Genomic DNA, 23,408 nt, shown 5'->3' with positions numbered 1-23,408 from the left:
AGCTGACATATTGATATAATGATCTTATGATTATAAATGCCCAGGATATTTTTTGTTGTGCGAACTGGGACTTGATTGAGGAATTGGGAGCAATCCAAAAGCCCATCTGGTAATATACGTTTGTATGGTATTTTGTAGCTGATCAGAAGCAAAACTACAAACTTCTTTGCAAGGATGGTACCAAAAAGAACATTGATGAATACAAGAGCTGTTACTTGGCAAGAGTTCCCGCTCACGCAGTGATGGTGAGAAGTCAGCCAGTTGACGATGCCAAGAATGAAATTATCTGGAAATTCCTCTCAAGAGCTCAGGTACATGTTTAAATGAAGCCTTACTTAATAACTGTAAACATATAGTGACTTAACTCTGACCTTAGAGGCCAGAAGGCACAGTCTCGAATTGGCACGTCAAAACGGATGTCAGATACTGTATGTATCCACCAGTTGAACCCTGTGCCTTGAAAGTCCTTTTATCAGATGCATTGGAGCTGGCATGATTTGATGTGCAGCTGCAGGTCTGGCTCTCCTTTTTGCTTACAGTGATCTAGAGCATTCCAAAGTCTCCACAGTCGTGGTAATCTTTGTCAATTACTGAAGCAAACCAGAATTGTTCGCTGGCAGTATCAATGTCAAAAACATTATATGCAGAACTGATATGTAAGATTACTGCCACATAAAATCTATCAGAAATAGTCTGCATGGGATAATTACTGTTCAGTTGGATCCTTTGCATATGAAAATGTAATGAATAGCTAGTTAAACTGTCAGAATACATAGCAGAGTACGGGATCAGCATCAGCTGTTTGGACAATGCCTGGAATATTTTTCAACTTATTTAAAGAGGTTTTAAATTCAGTACAACAAACAGCACTTCCAGCTCTTAGATCATTATGGTAGTCATCTGAGGCAGCTGAGGATATGACCAATGAACGAAATCAATAGAGATTAGGATTACTGTTACAATGGCAATGATATTACTGTTTGCTGCACTGTGGTTAACTTCAAGTGCTTCAAGTGCTTCTAATTTTTTAATGATATCTTTGAATGGCATGGGAGATGGTCCTTTCTCCCTGTGTATGTGTCTTTAGCTGCCCTCTGGAAGTAGACAGAGCAAGCAGATTGTGGCATCAGTCAGCATACATTGCCTCAGACTTACCAACGTAGAACTCGATTCTCTGACTGTAAGCCATCATGAAATATGACGCTTGCAGGGAATTTTGTGTTTAACCTGCACCCAGTATCTGGCCTTCATATGGGCACAGTTGCCCTCTTAACTATGGCTCAAATAGGAACAAACACAAAGTACATCTCTTATAGCAGTGGTGAGTTTCTCAAAAACATTGGTTTATTCATGGCCTTAACAGTGTGCACTGAGAAACACTCTGAGAGTACCCAAAATGTTTCTAAGATTCACAGCACCCACAGCATTTTTATATTCCCAAAACACAATGCTTACATATGGATTTTTCACCTTTCAAACAATTCACCACTGACCAATGTTTAACCTGTTCCTTATCATTGGAAAACAATTTACCTAACAAATGGGTGCAATAGAGTCCACACATCCTTCACCCAATTCACCATTGATCAATGGCCAATCTCGTGTTTTCTGTCATTAGGAAACAATCCCTTCCATTTTTGTAACAAATGGGTACAAATCCTGTGCCCAATTCATCATTGATCAACATTCAACCTGTTTTCGGTCGTTAGAAAACAATTCCTTTATTTATACAATAAATGGGTGCAAATCCTATGCCGATTTCACATTGATCAAAATCCAACCTCCTGTTTTCTGTCATTAGGAAACCATTCCTCCATTTACCTAATGAAGTGTATGCAATAAAGGACACCTCTCTTTCCCCTTATATGTAGAATTTACACCTATTTAGCACCTTGTTCAACATCCTTATTGTTCCTTTCACTATGTTGGCATCTTTTCACATCATACTTTCCCATAAACTCTTGGATTAAACATATTACAAACTCATCTTTTTCAGAATATCCTACAGCAATGACTATTTAATTACCTAGTTTGTATGTGTACATGTTGAATCAAATGCAATCCAATATTTCATAGATCGGATATCTTACAGAATGTATTTTTATCATGTTAGGTCATGAAACCCAAAATTCCCAGAATATTCTTATTCACTGGCCTTTCCAATGGTCCCTGAACACAGAGATGCGTGTTCACTTATAGCTGTAACAAGAAGCCACATCTGCACTTAATTTCCTGTTGGGAACTAAGGCACTTAACTGTTTTTTAAATTTTACACATATTCTTAGACCACTGATGGAACACATTTGGGCAATTATATTCACGTTTTTGCACACTGTTTTGACATGACCTGAAATGGCAATAGAAAAGTAGCTTGTCAGACTTGGGAGTATTGGTTCATGCTTTCTTGCTCAAAAATCTTTTGAGAATGCGTTAAAAGTTATTGTTGAAGTGGTTTCCACAATCGGGCTGGATTCTGGATTCCGCACAGTCAACAATGGACCATTGTGAGCCCCACAGCCACCAATGGACCATTGAGGGCTCCATCTTTCCTCGATCATCATTGCATTTTATATATCTTTCATTAATTTGTTCTATGTGCCGTCTGTAACTCTCATTTCCCTTTCCCCTGACCCTCAGTCTGAAGAAGGATTCGACCTGAAACGTTACCTATTCCTTTTCTCCACAGATGTTGCGTGACAAGCTGAGTTACTGTAGCATTTTGTGTTTATCTTTGGTTTAAACCAGCATCTGCAGTTCTTTCCTACACATTGTTTTGCTTTTGGTTTGGGAGCTCAAGTCATAGGTCTGGTTTGTAAAGCACCCAAGAACACCAAAGTGCTGATGTTAAAATACGGACTAAGTGGCAAGATAAAGAGTTCCTACTAATTAGACTTACTGGCCATCTTACTCATATGTAAAATACTGCAACTGTTGAAAACAGAAACAAAGAAAATTCTGGAAATATTCAGCAAGCAGGCAATATCTGAGGAGAGTACATTGTCTTTGTCGATTGATAAATAACTAGACTAATGGTGATCGACTTGAAATTTAACTCACTGTGTCTGCATAAAAGTACTGTCTGATCTGACCAGCATTTTTTATATTTTGCATTTGGTCCAACCAAGTTGTTAACTGATTAATAAAGCAGTGAAGCTCTGATAATGCGCTATCCAATTATTTGGAGATCCCTTTGTTGGAAACCTGTTTTCACACTCCCATTATAATACAGGATCCTGGTTCCCATACTTCTTTTAATGCACTGGGAACCCAGTTACTATGCTCCCTTCAAAAGTACTGGATTTGATGGAACATTTATCACACCATTGTGTAACCTAAAAAAAAGGGAAATAGAAGTTTGTTGTAGTATTAATTGGAATGACATTGAGTATTCTGGAAGATCTGCACTATTGAAATCCTGAGTGTGCTGAATTAACAGAACTTTGCAGTAATTAATGTGTTTTTGTGTAAAATTTATATAAACACTACAAAGCTTCCAAATACCTTGTTTTACAGGAAAGATTTGGGCAAAGTAGTACTGAAAGTTTTAAGCTCTTCAAGTCAGGAGCAAAACAGAAGGATTTGATGTTTAAAGATTCAACACAAAAACTGGTTCACCTCCCTAGTGGAATGGACTATCAGAATTATCTGGGCCCTGGCTACATCACTGCTATGAAGGCTATCAGGAAAGGTAAGTTGATTTGATGAGAATTTAAAGTATTTGATTTTTTAAATCATATTGCTTTACATAGATTCTGACAGTGCCACTGGGTAACAAGAAGCAAATCTAAAATCCTTACAGGGTATGTGTGGATGGAGGAAGCGGCAAGATAACTGTGAGTTTAATGGATTATAATGGCTACTGGTGTCTGATCGTGTCAGAAAGAACTGCAGATGCTGGTTTAAATCAAAGGTAGACACAAAATGCTGGAGTAACTCAGTGGGACAGGAGAGGGGGAAATGGGTGATGTTTCGGGTCGAGATCCTTCTTCAGACTGGTGTCTGATCAGTGACCTTACACCATATCTTGGCAACATGCCGCAAATAAAACACGAGTAGAAAAGTAGTGCAGATATTTATTGGATAAGGCTGCCTGCATGGCTGGAAGGACTGCCATTTATAATCATATTCTAGAATGCAAGTGATGGTTAGAAATTATTCATAGTTGAATCCAGTAGAATATGGTGCCACTTGCGATCGCTCCCAGGAATCTGTTAAACTGCTATGCCTGTTTATTACTGCACGTGTTTTCATTCATGTCTCATCTCAGTGTGATTGCACCTCTCTAAAATTTTATATAATCATACTGGAGGCAACTGATCCAATAGCCTCACAATTTATCCACTTATGGGCCTGTCCCACTTACGCAAATTTTTTGAAATGTTGAAAATCCAGCGGCGACCAGAAAAAGGTACGACTCATTGGGCCACTACTCACGATCATACAGACCACTACTCATCGTGGGCTGCAGAACTGGGGGGGCTAGGAGGGCTGCAGCTCTGAGCAACCTGGTCGTGGGTGTTGGAGAGCCGGGGCGGAGGGTGGGATGGAAGCAGAAGCAGCGGTGTGGTCAGATGTGGACGGGGAGCCGGGGCTGGCGAGTGTTTGCCAGGCTGGTGAGTCACTCGGCCATGGAGCAGCCTCAGTGCAAGAGTCCCGGGCCTTCAGAGGCATCAGAAGCATTGCACCACTGCTGTGAGAGTCTCTGTGCCGAATTCGCCCTGGTGACCGGCATGGACCAGGCTGCGGCTTGGTGCATCCTGGAGGGCAACCAGTGGCTGCTGGACGTATATACCAAGCACTGGGTAGAAGCGGTGGAAGATGGTGGCCTTCAACTGGGGGTGGTTGGAGAAAGCATCCTGCTTGCCTGCTAGATTTTCACTTACTGTAACTGCAGGAAAAATGTTCCCGATGTTGAGGGAGTCCAGAACCAGGGGTCACAGTTCAAGAATAAGGGGTAGGCCATTTCGGACTGAGATGAAGACAAACTTTCTTCACCCCGAGAGTTCTTAATCTGTGGAATTCTCTGCCACAGAAGACAGTGGAGGCCAATTCACTGGATGTTTTCAAGAGGGGGTTACATTTAGCTCTTGGGGCTAGTGAAATCAAGGGATATGGGGAAAGTGGTAATGATTTTAGATGAACTGCCATGATCATATTGAATGGCAGTGCTGGCTCGAATACCTGAATGGCCTATTCCTGTACCTCTTTTCTATGTTTCTATGCTTGGTATATGGCAATAAAACTCGACCACTTGATTTTGAACCATTCATGCATGGTGGAGGTATAATGTAGTCATAGAGTGATACAGTGTGAAAACGGGCCCCTCGGCCAAACTTGCCCACGCCTGCCAACATGTCCTAGCTACACCACCTGCTTTTGGTCCATATCCCTCCAAACCTGTCTTATCCATGTATCAGTCTAACTGTTTCTTAAATGTTGGGATAGTCCCTGCCTCAACTACCTCCTCTGACAGCTTGTTCCATAAACCCATCACCCTTTGTGTGGAAAAAGATACCCCTCAGATTTCTATGAAACCTTTTCACCTTGACCTAAAATCTGCCCTCTGGTCCTCGATTCACCTACTCTGGGCAAGAGACAGTGCATTGAAATGTATATTTCAAATGCATTTTTGATTTCTCGAAAGTCTTACTTTTAAAAAAGTAACATTTCCACAAACTTATACCCCCTTTATTAATGTCATGGCTTGATGATTCTAAATTCAAATCAAAATGAAATATACGTCAAAAGGCAAACGCATTCTTTCAAAATACTCCCTGAGCTAAACATAATTTGTATGACTTTGCAAAATTAGGAAATGTTATGATTATTTCTTGTCCCTTTTTCCAAATACAAACAAAAAAACAATGGCACTTGAAATGATAACAACTTTAAAAGTTTTTGTTAAATTTTCTGTATCGTGGAAGGCACTGACGTTGATCTGGGGGGGGGGGAGGGACTGGGGGTATGGGGGATATATCCACCCACTTTTTGAGGTGGGGGATGGCCTGTGTTATTATCCCACAGTTTTTGGAGGTGAAGCAATAACAAAAATAATAATCACCTGCTTCTATCTCATGTAGGCCCTACATTATCTTAAAAATACTTAAAATCACACTTCTACAATGCAGTAAAACATGATTTGAATACATCAAATGTCTAAAAGTCTCTACATCCCACACCCTCCCCCCACTTGGTCACTCCACTCCCTCGCCGGTTATCCCCAATGCCAGTGATCAATGATCGCTGACCACCCCCCCCCCCCCCCCCCCCCCTCCCCCCACCTTCAAAACGCTCATCAGCCCCTGCTCATGACAGATCACGAGGAGACGCCTGTATGGTCATGAGTAATGGCCCCAAAGAGTCGTACCTTGTTATAATTGCCACTGGACTCAACCCGTTAAACATTTTCGGCAACCTGCTGTGACTATAACAGGTGCCGGTAAGTTGCCAAAAAAAAAAGCATTAAATTACATAAGTGGGACAGGCCCATTAGGATAACCCTTGCATGACTTTATCCCCATGGTGATTTGAAAATCTTCAACGATAATTACCTTAGTGGCCAGGGTTTAAAGATGAGGCAAAGAACCTGGAAGGGTCTCTGATTTTTCACCTGCCCAATCCAATGCAATTGGGGGACTTTACAGCCCATGATGACATCTGTTTACTTTCTGCAGCAGGCTCTGGGACAGTGTTGCCTGGGATAATGTTGCCTGGGTTTCAACAACTAAGTTACAGAGATAGGTTGAATAAGTTAGGTCTTTATTCTCTGGAGCGCAGAAGGTTAAGGGGGGACTTGATAGAGGTCTTTAAAATGATGAGAGGGATAGACAGAGTTGATGTGGACAAGCTTTTCCCTTTGAGAATAGGGAAGATTCAAACAAGAGGACATGACTTCAGAATTAAGGGACAGAAGTTTAGGGGTAATATGAGGGGGAACTTCTTTACTCAGAGAGTGGTAGCGGTGTGGAATGAGCTTCCAGTGGAAGTGGTGGAGGCAGATTCATTGGTATCATTTAAAAATAAATTGGATAGGCATATGGATGAGAAGGGAATGGAGGGTTATGGTGCAGGCAGGTGGGACTAAGGGGAAAAAAAGTTGTTCGGCACGGACTTGTAGGGCCGAGATGGCCTGTTTCCGTGCTGTAATTGTTATATGGTTATATGGTTATTAGTATACATTGAGTAACTAACTTCACAATGGCCTTTACCACCGGAGTCTTTTGGCAGCTTCTTTGCGTTTTGGCGTGCATTTAGATGCATGAACTCCTGAGATTGTTAATTTGTATATCAATCAGATTATGTAGCATTGCAATGATTCAAATGTAGCTAAGTAAGTTATAGTTTATTGGAAAAGATTATCGATCTTTTCTAAATGTTTGTGTTACAGAGAGCAGTGTTTCGGCTGGTCGCAAAATTCGTTGGTGCGCAATTGGTGAAGCGGAAAAAAAAAAATGTGATGAATGGTTCTGGGCAGTCAATTGTGTGTTAGGTACCAGTGCAGAGGACTGCATCCAGCAGATCATGGTAAATGGCAACAAAGTTCTTCACAGTATTTTCAATGTTTATTTAATTGACCAATTAGGACAGTTTTCCATTTGCCTATGCTCTTCAATCAAGTACAGAGCACCATAATCTCTACCTAGTCACATTAAAGCAGTGTCATTAATTATAGCGCAGTATCAATAATATATATATATATATATTACAAAGGCCTGTCCAATGGCAACTGGTCAGCCATGACATTTTAAGAATTACTAATAGGTAAAACTTCATAGTTCTGTTGTCATCATTGCAAACACATTTTTGCACCATCTCCAATCTCTTCATTTTTTGTGTGATGATTTGAACCAAAACTATCTATTCACAACTACAAGTGTACTGGAAGCAAAGTTTACCTACTCCTCATAACATATAAGGAGGTAATTTCCATTCGGGTTTGTGCAAGCTCACGCAATAGACCCTCCCCTGAATATTATTTTTCCTGTAATTTATTCTTCTCACATTCCTATCAACTCCCCTCCAGATTCCTGCCAGTCACCCACACATTAGTGGCAATTTACAGTCAACTAATCTACCAATTAGTAACTCTTTGGGATGTGGGTGGAAGCTGGAATCCCAAGAGAATACCCACACCGTCACAGTGAAAGATTGCAAACTCTCCTCAAACAGCACCGGGTGTCAGTAGCTGTGAGACAGCAATTCTATGGAAGTAACATCAAGCAATCTGTTTATGTTTGTTACTGAATGTAATACTTCATATTTGTAATTCATTTGCCAAAATTTTGATCATTCTGGATATACTCAACACTCAATACTGACTATTCCATTTAAGCTTTTTAAAATGCACAAAATCTAACTATATCCTCTATGTTAACTGCAGTTTTCATTTCTAATGTTATCTTCCGAGGTCCCCTATCTACAATTACAGCCAAATTCACCATAACTGGTGGGTTGTGTTTCTATTTCAGATTTCCAACATCTGCCATTTTTCTGTTTTTCGATTATTATTTCTGGTTTACTTTCCACATTGATTACATAATCTCCATTTATTTAAGTTGATCTTCTATTCAATCTTATTGTTGTGATTTCAACAAAAGAAAAAAAAACGTTAACAACGTTTCAATTTCTGCTCACCAAAATGTAACAACCTCTAAAATCCCTTCCAATTTGATGTCATATTCAGTTACAGTACATGAATAATTTCCAAGATGATATATAATCTTAGGTGTAGGTTTGCAGGTGATTGTAGTTGGATGCAAACCTGGGAAATGCCATATGGAGAACAGGCTGTTGCCCATACAGCACGTCCCCCCTCATCATGTCGCTGATCGATCCAAAGGAACAGCAGGGCTGTTACAGTTTGGCACCAGCACCAAAGACAGAGTGAACAATGCTGAGATCCTGTCACACGCTGGCCTTCCCTGTGTGTACACTCTACTCAGCCAGCGCAGACTGCGGTGGCTGGGCCATGCCCACCGCATGGAGGATGGCCATATTCCAAAACAAATCTTCTATGGAGAGCTGACATCTGGGAGGAGAACCACCGGCCACCCCCAGCTACGTTACAAGGATGTCTGCAAGAGAGATATGAAGGTGCTCGAGATTGATGTGAAGTCCTGGGAAAGCTTTGCAGCTGACCGCACGAGGTGGAGAGGTACCCTGAACCAACACCTCAAAACGGGGGAAGAGATACTGGTGAATGCAGCGGCAGACAAGTGGGAATGCAGAAGGGAGCGCAGCAACTTCAACAAACCACAGGCTACACACAAATGTGACCTGTGCGACAGAGACTGTTACTCCCACATTGGTCTCTTCAGCCACAAGCGACGCTGCTCTAGCTGAGGTTTTGAGCAAGCAGCCAACAACTAGGATGCCTCACCCATGGTCAGTCATGACCGAGGGGGGCCTACTACATATAATCTTAACTTATTCAATCATTACTTGTTTGAAATATAAGCATGTTGTAAAAGTTAAGTGTTCCTGAATACTTTCCTTCTGGGGAGAGGCAGTAAAGTTTCAAAACTCGATAATTGATGATAATCCTGATAATCAGATAGCCAATTGTAAAATACAGAAAAGTTATAACTTACGGGCAATAATGGAGCAGCAGGGGTAATGAGTGAGACAGCTAGAATTGATCTTGATTGCCTAGAATGAATGACTAACTTCATTAATCACGTACAAATGCGGAGAGAATCCTAGGAGATTTTGTTGTGAGTGGGAAGGGGAGGAGGTGGGAAAGAGAGAGAGTGAGACAGATGGAGTGTAACAGAGAGAGGGAGAGTGTGAGATGCACAAAAATGATTTATTCCTTTGATTGCAGTTCGGCACCGCTGATGCAATTACTCTCGATGGTGGCCAAATTTACCTTGCAGAAAAGTGCGGTCTTGTTGCAGTTATGTCTGAATATTACAACAAAAGTAAGTATTGCATAAAGTTTTAAATCATTAACTTCACTTGATCTTAAATAACTTGAATTGTTGCATAAATCATTGAATGGAGGAGGTCTATGCATCAGCTCATGCAGTCCTAGCTCATTCCCATTGATGCTATTGTTTTAAGAAGGAGAAGGTTGTACTGAGGTAATTATTGGATTAGGAAGAATATGCATCACCAAAGATTTTTTATGTATCACTGAATGGTGAATTTAGGCTTATTCCTCTAATACTAAAAAAGGAGATTAGAAGGGCAAAAAGGGGCCAGGAGATGGCTCTGGCAGGTAGCATAAAAGGCAATCCAAAAGATTTTATAAATACATAAGGGGGAAAAGGGTAACTAGAGGGAGAGTGGGACCTCTCAGGAATAAAAGCGCTCACCTCTGTGTGGAGCCACAGAAGATGGGCAAGGTCCTCAATGAGTATTTCTCCTCTGTATTTACCGAAGGGAAACACAGAAGGACGGAGGAAATTTGAAGCAGTCACTGGAAGTGTCGTGAGAGCAGTCAGGGTTACCGTCGAGAAAGTACTCGAGGTACAGTCATGTTTGAAGGTAGACAAATCTCGGGGGCGAATCAGATATATGCGAGGACATTGCGGGAAACTAGAGAGGAAATTGCGGGAGCCCTGGTTGAAATGTATGAGTCGTCCTTAAATACAGGAGAGGTGCCGGAGGATTAGAGGCTGGCAAATGTTGTGCCTCTTTTCAAGAAGGTCTGCAGGGAAAATGCTGGGAACTATAGGCCGGTGAGCTTAACATCTGTAGTTGGAAAGTTACTGGATAGTATTCTGAGGGATAGGATATACAGGCATTGGAAGGGCAAGGGCTGATTAGGGATAGTCAGCATGGTTTTATACATGGGAGGTCGTGACTGATTTTTTTTGAAGACATGACCAAAAAGGTTGATGAGGTCAGAGCTGTAGATGTTGTGAACATGGACTTTAGTAAGGCGTTCAACAAGATGTTGCATAGTAGGCTGCTCTGGAAGGTTAGATCTCATGGAATCCAAGGAGAAATAGCTGAATGGATAGCAAACTGGCTCCATAGAAGGAAACAGAGGGTGTTGGTGGAAGGTTGCTTCTCAGAATGGAGGTCTATGACTAGTGGTGTGCCACAGGGTTCAGTGCTAGGCCCGTCACTGTTTGTCATCTACATCAATGATTTGGATGAGAACATACAGGGCAAGATTAGCAATTTTGCTGAAGATACACAAGTTAGTGGTTTTGCAGATAGTGAAGATGGTTGTGAACGATTGCAACAGGATCTGGATCGATTGGCCAGGTGGGCGGAGGAATGGTTAATGGAATTTAATACAGAGAAGTGTGTGGTGTTGCATTTTGGGATGTCGAACAAGGGCAGGACCTACACAGTAAACGGTAGGCCTCTGGGTAGTGTTGTAGAGCAGAAGGATCTAGTAGTACAAGTGCATGGTTCCTTGAAGGTCGAGTCACAGATAGATAAGGTGGTCAAAAAAGCTTTTGGCACGTTGGCCTTCATCAGTCAGAGTATTAAGTATAGAAATTGAGATGTCATGTTACAGTTGTATAAAATGTTGGTGAGACCACATTTAGAATATTGTGTTCAGTTCTGGGTACCATGTTATAGTAAAGATATTGTCAAGCTTGTAGAGGGTTCAGAAAAGATTTACAAGGATGTTGCCAGGACTATGGGGTGTGATCTGTAGGGAGAGGTTAATTAGGCTGGGTCTCTATTCCATGGAACGTAGGAAGATGAGGGGAGATCTTATCGAGGTATACGAAATCATGAGAGGAATAGATCAGATAGATGCACAGTGTCTTTTACCCAGAGAAGGGGAATCGAGGACCAGAGGACATGGGTTCAAGGTGAAGGGGAAAAGATTTAATAGGAATCCGAGGGGTAACTTTTTCATACAGAGGGTTGTGGGTGTATGGGAAAAGTTACCAGAGGAGGTAGTTGAGGCTGGAACTATCCCATCGTTTAAGAAACAGTTGGACAGGTACATTGATAGGACAGGTTTAGAGAGTTATGGACCAAGCGCAGGCAAGTGGGACTAGGGTAGCTGGGACATTGTTGGTCAGTGTGGGCGAGTAGGGCCGAAGGGCATATTTCCACACTGTATCACTCTACGACATCTATAGATACTCCCATCTGTTAAATAACATCCTTCCCTCAATGCATCTTGTCTATCGTGGACGTACCCCTGACCATCACGCAAACCAACCTCCCTTCCATTTACTCTATCTACGCTGCCTTGGCAAGCCCACCAGCATAATCAAGGACCAGTCTTACCCTGGTCACTCCCTCTTTCCTCTCCCATCAGGCAAGAGCTACAGAAGTTTGAAAATGCATACCTCCAGATTTAGGGACAATGGATGGGATTTATATAGCGCCTTTCTAGATACTCAAGGCGCTTTACATCGCATTATTCATTCACTCCACAGTCACACTCGGTGGTGGTGAGCTACTTCTGTAGCCACAGCTACCCTGGGACAGACTGACGGAAGCGTGGCTGCTAATCTGCGCCTACAGCCCCTCCGACCACCACCAAACACTCACACACATTCACACACATTCACACGCAGGCAAAGGTGGGTGAAGTGTCTTGCCCAAGGACACAACGACAGTATGCACTCCAAGCGGGATTCGAACCGGCTACCTTCCGGTCGCCAGCCGAACACTTAGCCCATTGCGCCATCTGTCGTCCTATAGGGATGGTTTCTTCCCAGCTGTTATCAGGTAACTGAACTGTCCTATCACCAACTAGTGAACAGTCCTGACCTCCCATCTACTTCATTGGAGACCTTCAAACTATCTTTAATCAGACTTTATTGGCATTTATCTTGCACTAAATGCTATACCCTTTATCCTGTATATGCACACTGTGGATGGCTTGATTGTAATCATGTACAGTCTTTTCATTTAATGAACAGCACACATCAGAAAGCGTTTCACTGTACACCGATTGAAATCACAAATACAATAATAAATTAAACTAAACTAATAAACTTGTATGTGCAAATTTTGAAAAGTTATTCTACATAGATTTGATCCAAAGTTATGTTCTCCTACATCTTATATACAGAGAAACAGTTGATGCTTGGATTTTGTCATAACTAGGAAATGTGAATGTGAGAATTTCAAAGTTTTGCAAGTCATTACCTTGCAATTATTATTATTAAAAATTAAACTTCTTTCCTTCTTCATACAGACAATCATGGGGCATGCGACCGTGTAGCAAATGCAGCAAATCTACGTAAGTGTTAAAACATTTACTACTTAGAAAAGACAAAGTAAGTAAAATTATGGAAGGAAATACAAGGAACCGCAGATGCTGGTTTACAAGTATAAAGTTGGGATGTTGTTACAGTTGTACAATATGTTGATGAGAATTGATTATTGTGTTCAGTTTTGGTTACCCCACGAGAGGAAGGATGCCATTAAGCTGGAATGAGTGCAAAAAAAGATGTACAAACATTTTACAAGAAATCAAGGACCTGAGCTTTCAGGAGAGGTTGAGCAGGTTTGGACTTTAATACTTGGAGCTTAGGAGGCTGAGGATTGATTATTTGGAGATGTATAAAATCATGTGGGAAATTTATAGGATTGATGCACAAAGTATTTTACCCAGGATAGAGAATTACAAACTAGAGGACATTGGTTCAAGGTGACAGGTGAAAGATTTAATAGGAAACTGAGGGGTAACATTTTTACACAGAGGGTGGTGAGTATATGGAATGAGCTGCCAGTGGGGGTAGTTGGGGCAGGTACTATAACAACATTTAAAAGACACCTGGACAGGCTTAGAGGCAAATGGGTCCAGCTTAGATTGGGCATCTTGGTTGGCATGAACAGGTTGGCCATGTTTTCATGCTGTATGGCTCTATGAATCCATGTTAGGCAAGCTTTCTGACAGACAGGGAATTACAGTATGAAGGGATTGGGTGTCAGCATATACTGACATTCAACATGGTTTGAATGGAGTTGCCAAGAAGCTGGATGGGGTAGCCAAGAATAGATCATTGCCGAACCCATAAGTAAAGGTTCGGCATGAGATGATAAACAATTGCTGTTGCTTCTGTGGTTATGACTGGTTCAAAGAAGGACGGGCCTGGGGAACTGTGATCCGAGCCAGATGGACAAAATCGTAGGATGATTGTAGAAATATGATGAGGTCAGCCATGTCAAAACACTGACTGGCATTGAAGGGTGAGAAATCATTATTTTCATCAAACTCTAATACATCATATTTGACTTTTGATAAGACTGCAATCTAATTGCGAAAAACAGAGTTCCTAAAAGAATGGAGGAAATAATTAGGATACATGTTGTGAGGAGAGTGTAGTAAAATTGCAAAGGATCACAGGATGAAAAGTTATTTTCCTTTTCAGAGGTAGACTAATAGTGGGTTCAAAGCAGAATAACTGAGCAAACATCAAGCAATGGAAGTCAAATGGCCAGCAGTTTGGTAAGAACAAGAACTGCAGGGCATGTTCTGCAATCCATTCTCTGGCCGCTTCTTCAGATTTTTGTCAGCTGTCCTGTTCTTCAGCCTGTTATAACATGCTTATCGACGAGATACTGACCAAGGCAGAGCACACGATTTTAACTAACCCAAGGTCAATAGCACTTTTTTGGCGGTCATGAAATTGATGCACTCCTATTCTACAGCTGCACTAAGTACTGCCTCTGAATATTGCAGCCGAGGGTCAGACTTGTTTGTATGATCAACGTTTGCCCTGAAAACTGATTTTGTTTTTCTGGAGTGAGTTGTGATAATGACTACATTTGGTTCACTTTGAATTGCTCAGGAAATGCAAAAGTTTGTTTCTAGCGTAAGTCAGTTCTGTACTGATATCAATTTTGCATTGTAGTACATGGGATGATGCCATTCCCTGTGCAAAGCACCTTAAAGCCGACTTTTGCCATTGACTTTACACATTATGCTTGCATTTCATCCTTTGGGTCAACTAGCCCTGACTTACACACTGCACTGACACTCTGTATCCAAAACCTAAGGTGTTACCTCCCAGTCCATTGAAGCACCCAACACCCAACCTTCTAACACTTTGATGCAATGGATCAATGAGGCTCCTTCCATCTCATTGGCTAACAAACCTCCAGACATTCTGGTGGATTCTAAATACTTCCAACACAAATCCGGTTGCCAGTTGCAATCTTTGGCCTTCCTCAGTCATTTTATCATTCCTACATCAGCATAGGCCCGACACCCAACTCCACACTTCTGAATCTGATCAGCATAATAATAATAACTTTATTTATAGAGTACTTTAAAAACAACCACTGTTGTAACAAAGTGCTGTACATGACTAATCATGAACAAGAAATTATTACACGACAATAAAAACATTAAAAGAAATAGTAAAAACAATAAAATTAAAAACATTAAAAGCACTAAAACAGGAGAAACGTCTCAAGCATGGTCAAAAGCCAAGGAATATAAATGTGTTTTAATACTGGTTTTGAAGATGGACAGTGAGTGGGCCTGTCTGATGTGCAACGGCAGAGAGTTCCATAGCGCCGGAGCAGCAACAGAGAAGGCTCTGTCCCCTCTGAGCTTCCGCTTAGACCTCGGTACCTCCAGGAGCAGCTGATCAGCTGACCTGAGGAACCGGGCAGGAGCGTATGGATGGAGCAGCTCAGAGAGGTAAGATCCCATTTAGAGATTTAAAAACAAATAAAATAATTTTAAACTGAACTTGAAAGTACACCGGGAGCCAGTGGAGGGTGGCCAGAGTTGGCGTTATGTGCTCCCTCTTTCGAGTTCCCGTTAAAAGGCGAGCAGCAGCATTTTGAACCAACTGGAGACGAGCCAGTGAAGATCGAGCAACTCCAAAATAGAGTACGTTACAGTAATCCAGCTTAGATGTTATAAAGGCATGGATTACTGTTTCAAAATGCTGCCGCTCAAGAATGGGCTTCACCTTTGCCAGCTGCCTTAAGTGAAAGAAGCTGGACTTTACCACCGCGCCTATCTAATTATCTAATTTAAAATCACTGTCCCTCCTAAAACCCAGGTCCAAAACTGTTGGCTTCACATACCGTGCCAGGGGACCGAAGTCAACAGTGGGAGGTTCACGGCAGCCATTTGGACCAAACAATATCACCCCTGTCTTCTTTTCATGAAATCCTAGAAAGTTTAGGGCCATCCAGGACTTAATGTCCTCAAGACAAGACAGAAGTGATTTGACAGAAAAGGCATCTTCCTTCTTCAGCGACATATATAGTTGGGTATCATCAGCATAACAATGAAACGAGATGCCATGCTTTCTAAGAATGGAACCCAGAGGAAGTAAGTACAGTGAGAAAAGCAGGGGCCCTAAAATTGAGCCCTGTGGAACCCCATATGACAGAGGAGCGGAGGAAGATTCAAAACCAGCAAGGCTTACACACAAAGTTCTGTCTGCCAGATAAGACCTGAACCATCCCAGGGCACTGCCACAAATGCCCACTAGGTGCTGTAACCGAGATATTAAGGTACCATGGTCCACTGTATCAAAGGCGGCAGATAGGTCCAGCAGGACAAGAACCACATAATCACCAGAATCATTAGCTAGGAAGATGTCATTAAAAACCCTTAGCAATGCTGACTCTGTGCTATGCATAGTTTTAAACCCAGACTGGAACACCTGCCGAATATTATGCTCGTCCAAGAAAAGTTTTAGCTGAGCATAAACAACTTTCTCCAAAATTTTAGAAATAAAAGGCAACTTGGAGATCGGTCTAAAATTGGCCAGAACAGTTTGATCCAGGCCAGGTTTCTTAAGTAGTGGTTGCACTACTGCATGTTTAAAACTTACGGGGACAACCCCAGAACACAAGCTGCTGTTGATAATGGCAAGAACCGACTGCCCTATACTGGGGAAAACCTCTTTAAAAAGATGAGGAGGGACAGCATCACAAGGGGAACCCGATGGCTTAATATGGCTAACCACATCCTCTAAACACGATAATGTTTACACATTGATCACTCCTCCAACCCTACCTTCCTCTCTCCTAACTCAGCAATAAATATTTATTTATTTTTCCATTGGGACAACCAAGTATTTTTGTGTTCATTACGCAGCCTCTTACTATGCCGTGGCCGTCGTGAAGGATTCGAGCCTAACCTGGGAAAAACTGAAGGGAAAGAAGTCGTGCCACACAGCCATTGGGCGCACTGCAGGCTGGAACGTGCCCATTGGAACCCTGGTTAAAGAGGGAAAGATCAAAGCTTGTGACATTTATAATTGTAAGTGTGATTCATATTTTTTTCATTGGTAAAGTTTTAAATTGATTGAGCTAACGTTTTTCTCATGTTCCAAGGCACAAATAATAAAAAGCTGTTCCAGTCACTTGCTTTAATTTCCATTGCCTCTGCTTTCTGCTTCTTATCCTTTTCTTACTTCTATGTACAGTATTTCTCACTCAATTTCTGCCCTCTCAGTTTTGTACCTTTTTTTTGTTTCTGATTCTTCTCAACGTGCTTTTTAAAAAAAAACTTTGCACTATTTTCACTTTATGTCTGCTTCCTATTATCAACATTTCCAAACTCAAAGTCAAAACACACTTGGGCACAGGTGAATTTCTGGATCTGGTTGGCCAAAGCAGGCTGGACGGTTGTTTCAAAGGTGCCAGGCATCTCTCCTGGTATGGAAAAACTAGGCCTCCTCGATCACCCTTTCAGATGATGATTTCAAGACTCCCCACGTGTTCAACAAGCGATTAAAAAAAAATCTTAAATCTTCCCAATTTTTCCCGTTTAAATCGATGCCACACCCAAGCTTTATTCTTTCTGCAACAGGTGGCTTTGTTTCCCCCCCAGCTAGACCTCTCATAACTTTATGCGACTCAGTCAATGGTACCCTCAGTTTCCTCCAATTAAAGGAAACTGTCTGTCTCACAGTCTCTCCTCATAGCCATAGCAAATGCTCTCATTATTCTCGAAAATAGAGCAGAATTATGTATGGATCTCTGCCTGTAACCTAATTTATGCAATTCAGGAATGCATTCCTTGCTCTTGTGTTCTATGTCTTGATCAAAATGGCAAGTATCCTGCATGTTTTTTTAAAAATACGCCCGATTCTCTCTGTTCCTTTACACTTAGTATCCTGCCAACAGTCAATCCCTTGGCCTTGTTTGCCTTGCTTAAACAGTTTACCTAATATTACTTTAAATTGAATCCCATTGCTTGTCTCACTAGTCCACTGATATCTTCATGCGAGAAAATCTTTGCTCACTACCAACCACGCCACCATTTTGATGTCATTGCTAAACTTAAGTATCACCCCTACATTTAAATCCAAAAGACTTATGGGCTTGTCCCACTTAGGCGATTATTTAGGCGACTACAGGTGACTAGGCTGTCGCCACATGGTCGCTGGGGTGTCGCTTGTATGGTCACCTCAGTCACCCAAAGAGTCGTATCTTTTTTCTGGTTGCCGCTGGATTTTGAAATGTTCAAAAGCTTTCGGCGACAGTCGGCGCCCTTGGGCTTGATGCCAACGACCGTAAACTGACGTAGGTGCTGCCGCCAGGATGACGTAGGTTTTCGCCAGGTGACATAGGTTGTTGCCAGTGCTGACTTTGGTGAATTCCTTTGGGTCGTTCCGGAGACAGGTACCGGCGATTGAATTATCTTAAGTTGTCTTCATTTGTCACCGACATGGTCGTACCTTGTCGCGGGTGGACGTAGTCTGTCGTAGGTGTGGTCATAGGTGGACGTCCTAATGAGTCGCCGGTTGTCGGTAGCTTGCCGTAGCTTGTGTTTCAAGGAACCCTGGTCACTCTTCCAGTAGAGAGGAGAAAAAAAAAAATCAACTCCACAAGCATTTGTGTTCTTCTCAAGTTGTACTTCCCATTGTAATAGGTATGCCCTCTTTGAGAACTCCAATAAATTTCCAGTTCGAAGAAGGATCTTGACCCAAAAGGTCACTTATCCATTCCCTCCACAAATATTGCCAGACCTGCTGAATTACTCCAGCATTTTGTTTTTTGCTTGATATTCCAGCATCTGCAGTTCTTTGAATTTCCAGCCTGCTTTCCATCTCAACTGCTTAATGGTGCCACAAAGTCTAAGGATAGCACTGTCAGTGATGTGGCAAGTGCATAGTCTTAAAAATAATTTTATTGACTGATTTTCTTTTTGAACGTAGCATCATATTTCAGTGCAAGCTGTGCTCCGGGAGCGGATACGTCTAATCCCAGACTGTGTTCCCTGTGCATTGGTAAGAAAACACCAACAGGAACACCACAAGATGTATGTGTAGCCAACACCAATGAACGCTACTTCAGTTACAGTGGAGCCTTCAGGTACAGTAATAAATCTTAATTTGTCTGAAATGCAGTGTGTTATGTGTTATGATTAATAATGGTCAACAATTGTGTCTACCTAAAGCGCCTCTTTAGTTGTCAAACACCCTCACAGACTTTAGTGAAAACCTTGCAAAACTTTCCTCCTTTCTACAAAAATACTTTTGTTTTGATTTAAGTAACCTGTTCAGTAGCTGAATACGAGAGAAAGGGTGAGATATACTACCCTTGGTATAAAAGTAATGTTTGACTGCATGGCCATCAAGGAGCCCTAGTAATATTGAAGTCCATGGGCACACATATCCATGGTTGAAATCATACCTCACACACAGTATGTAGTTATTGATTATTGCTTTTCAAAGTCCCATGATATATTCATATCGGGTTTTCTCACGAGAGTGCCCTAGGTTCATCCATTTTTCATTTACTTCATCGATGACTTTCCTTCCATCATCATGTTGGAGTGGGAATGTTTTCTGATGGTTGTTCAGTTCCATTTGCAACTCCTCAATAAATGAAGAAATTCATGCCTGAAAGCAGCATGATCTGCAGACATTTGGATATGAATTAATAGGCAGCAAATAATATTTGCAACATAGAAAAAGGCAGATGATGATCATTTGAACGAGAGATGGTATTAACTCTTACAATTTGCAACCATTACCAAGACCCACACTAATAATATCCTAAGGTTTTACCATTGATCACAATCTCACCTGGACCAGTCACAATAAATTAGCTCACAAAATGGAATAGGTATAGGAATGATTTGGTATGTTCTTTATCCAGTTTTCTTTGCCCATTCCTGCTGGTTTTGGCTGGTAATCCATAGCCCACTAAATGCCTTCAGGAGTGGGCATGGAAAATAATAAGGCAGTTTTTTTGGTAAATATATTGAAGCACGGTATATACACATCAAAAGATGCAATTGTTTATTTGCTCTACTCTGGGCAGGCTGTTTCACTGTGTGATATTGTTAAAAAGCAGCCACACCATATAACTCTCCGATCACACTATGTCCACACATGAATGCTCTATGGTAACTAATTGTTTACATCTCCTTCAGGTGCCTTGTGGATGTTGGCGATGTTGCTTTCGTTAAGCATACAACTGTGCCAGAGAATACTGACGGTGTGTGTGACTTGCAAAAAAACATAAGCCTGGGCCTACATTCAACGTGATCATGGGCAATCTGCCCAAAATCATCCTCTGTGCTGGCTTCTCATTTCCTTGATCTTTTAAAAATGTATCTGAATTTAATTTCCATAGGTAGATTTACAGGAACCCTACTTCAAATTCCACGATCGGACATTGGAATTTAATTTCAGATAATAATTTGGAATTTGAAATGAGAACCATGATAACCACGCAATTAACAGAATGTTTCTATTGTGATCATCTATTGTTGCCTTTACTTGATTTGACTCAAACCTAATTGCAGACACACTGCTGTCTGATTCTTGAATGACCTAGCAATGCCACTTAGGAATGGACAAGAAATGTTGGCTTTGCCAGCAATGTTCACATCGAAAATAATGTAGCCATCTGTTATTTTTTCTTCCCCTTCCACTTAACCCAATCGTCATCTTTGTACATTCTCATTGTATTATATAATTAGCAAACTTAGATGTGTATGTTCATTGTGATTCTTTAACTCATTTTCAACACTCCCAGAATCTAGCTTAGAGTCTACTACTTTCTGATTTATAAAATGTCCATACCCTGATCTATGCCACAATAGGCACAGTAATTCTCCAAATAATCCGCTTTTGGAAGAGGAACAGAAGGATACAATTATACAGGCTGTGCAGCAGAATATGAGAAACTACCTACCAAAATATGCTGACCTTATTCCACTGTACATCACTGAGGGGGGATACATTTTGATGCCTTGATTTGTAATAGTGTCTACCAGGACTGCTGCAATACAGTACTCCTGATCAGAACATTTGGATGCTTAGTATTTGGCCATGAAATGTTGCCAAATGTCTGAATGCCACAACTGGCACCAGTTAAGCCATAGACCTTTCATTGGCCTTAATTGCTTTAATCAAAAGAAAGGCACCTCATTATGTTCACACCATGCACAAGAACTATTGCCTAGATGTTAGTTTGCATCCTTTATCTTGAAATTGATGCCACTTGGTGCCACCGTCCTTTTCAACCAGAAATTTATTTTGGTTATTTGTGAGAGAATGATAATCGATGGAATTATTTTCTCAGGGAATGGAAAGCTAGATTGGAATCGGAATCTGACGTCTGGCAATTATCATCTGTTGTGCCCAAATAACAAAGTAGTCAGTATCGACAAGTACATGGATTGCCACTTGGCCAAAGTCCCAGCACACGCTGTTGTGACTCGACCAGACAAGAGGACGGAAGTTGTTGAATTGCTAAAAAGAGAACAGGTGAATACAAACTTTCCATGCCTGACTATATGATGCAGAGCGACTTCATAGTTGAATTGTATCATGCTTTAAATCTTGATTCCTCCCAACAATGATTCATAGCTCAGACAAAAAGTCTCCAGCAAAACCCTGGCTTGGATTACTCTCCAAAACTCCACAGTTCACTTGTTACATTTAAATTTCACTATTTGATCAAAATACAATTCAGTTCAATTGACCAGCGCTTGTTTTCAAATCTATGACCTCAGAATCAGATGCTTGATATGTAAAAATATTTCACCTTAATTAAATTACTGTCATGACTTCTGCAATTTCTTTTGTACAATTTTGTTATATATTCAATGTGTATTTAATTTCTATCTTTCAGATTAATTAAATATCACACTTTCCTGTTCATTAATTACCTTATAAATATGGTAACTGGCCTCAGCTTAAGGTCTGGTCACTTGCTCACGCTTAGAAGCAGATCTGGAATGCACAATTTCTGTTAACAGGTTATTATCATGGTGACCTTGAGATTACGATCGTTGACCTTCATCGCATAAACCAGACACCCAGGCCATTTTCCCATCTCTTCAGAGAGTCCTCAGAGAGGATAATTGAGATCGATATTTAAAAACATTTCCTTTATTGGTAATATAGATTGTCTGAATGGATTTCTCCTGAGATCTCTCTACACATCTTAATTTGTCCGAACGTAAGTTGAGCTCTCTCTCCGCCTCCTCAACTCTCTCGTTCACGGGGGTCCATATACTGCCCTCTGTGAAAAGGAGAGTGTCAAAACTGAACCCGTCACTTTTTCCTTGCCTTGGTATATTGAGAGTAGGCTTCAGGCAGTCTTGAACAACAACCATTTTTTGTTACCTAAAAACTTCCTGAGATTGTTGAAATAACAGCCCATTAAACCACTAAAAGTCCAATGTTTAAATTACATTAGGATGTCTAGAGATATTGTTCATTACGTCAATCTGATGGTTATTTGTCCTGGTTATATATTTAGGTGTCAGGCATATGGAGACCTCAATGCATCTAACCAGCCCAACATTGTATTAATTTAGTGAATTTACGATAACTTTGGTGATCAAAATTCATCTTGTTAACCCAGTTAAGTTTCTTCACCAATAATGCAGCAAAATAAATTTATATACGTGCATGTACAGCATTCATTTTAAAACATATATATTTCAGAAAATAGTTGGTCCTGTTGCTATGTTCAGTGTATGTAATCTACATGTATATCAATGGATAACATTTGCTGTTGACACCAGTAACAAGTTTGCTTCTTATTCCAGTCGAAACATGGTTTGAATGGGTCCGAGAAGACAAAATTTGAGATGTTCAGCTCTGCAAAGCATGGAAAGGACCTGGTTTTTAAGGATTCTACACAGTGCCTCATTGAAATCCCCAAATCAATGCAATCAGGTCAAAGTTTTCTGGACAATGACTACGTGACTTCCGTTGAAGCACTGAATAAATGCAAACCTCCAGGTAAATATTGATGAAATAGGAATGCATCAGCTATTGCACGTGTTTCAAGTAAGAGGTATCAGGGTTCACATCAGATACTTTCAGATCATATTTACTGCAGAAGAACTCTAGTGATACTAGGGTAGACATTTGGGCTTGGATGCAAGTTTCTTCTTCATAAATAGGCAAGGACAAGGATTCCAAAGGGTGTATTTCTGTGCTGTGCAAGCCATGATTCTGTGACTGTAATATTCTCATTATTTGTGTAACAGGGACTATTAAGATGAATGAGGTTTCCTTAGGCTA

The 23,408-nt window shown here is 41.1% G+C and overlaps 1 protein-coding gene across 1 annotated transcript in view; it reads left to right on the top strand.

Annotated features, from left to right (window-relative positions):
• Nucleotides 1-23,408, top strand: part of LOC129703152 (serotransferrin-like) — a 97,824-nt gene that overhangs the window by 20,692 nt on the left and 53,724 nt on the right. The window contains exons 7-16 of the mRNA XM_055645319.1: nt 139-311; nt 3,514-3,688; nt 7,388-7,524; nt 9,824-9,920; nt 13,127-13,171; nt 17,003-17,167; nt 19,071-19,227; nt 20,294-20,358; nt 21,451-21,635; nt 22,928-23,123. Of these exons, the coding sequence (XP_055501294.1) occupies nt 139-311; nt 3,514-3,688; nt 7,388-7,524; nt 9,824-9,920; nt 13,127-13,171; nt 17,003-17,167; nt 19,071-19,227; nt 20,294-20,358; nt 21,451-21,635; nt 22,928-23,123 (1,395 nt within the window). The remainder of the gene's footprint in view (nt 1-138; nt 312-3,513; nt 3,689-7,387; nt 7,525-9,823; nt 9,921-13,126; nt 13,172-17,002; nt 17,168-19,070; nt 19,228-20,293; nt 20,359-21,450; nt 21,636-22,927; nt 23,124-23,408) is intronic.

This window comes from Leucoraja erinacea, chromosome 14 (genome assembly GCF_028641065.1).
Source record: "Leucoraja erinacea ecotype New England chromosome 14, Leri_hhj_1, whole genome shotgun sequence".
Lineage (NCBI taxonomy): Eukaryota > Metazoa > Chordata > Chondrichthyes > Rajiformes > Rajidae > Leucoraja > Leucoraja erinaceus.
Note: the sequence above shows the minus strand (reverse complement) of the source record. Positions and strands in the feature narration are given on the sequence as shown.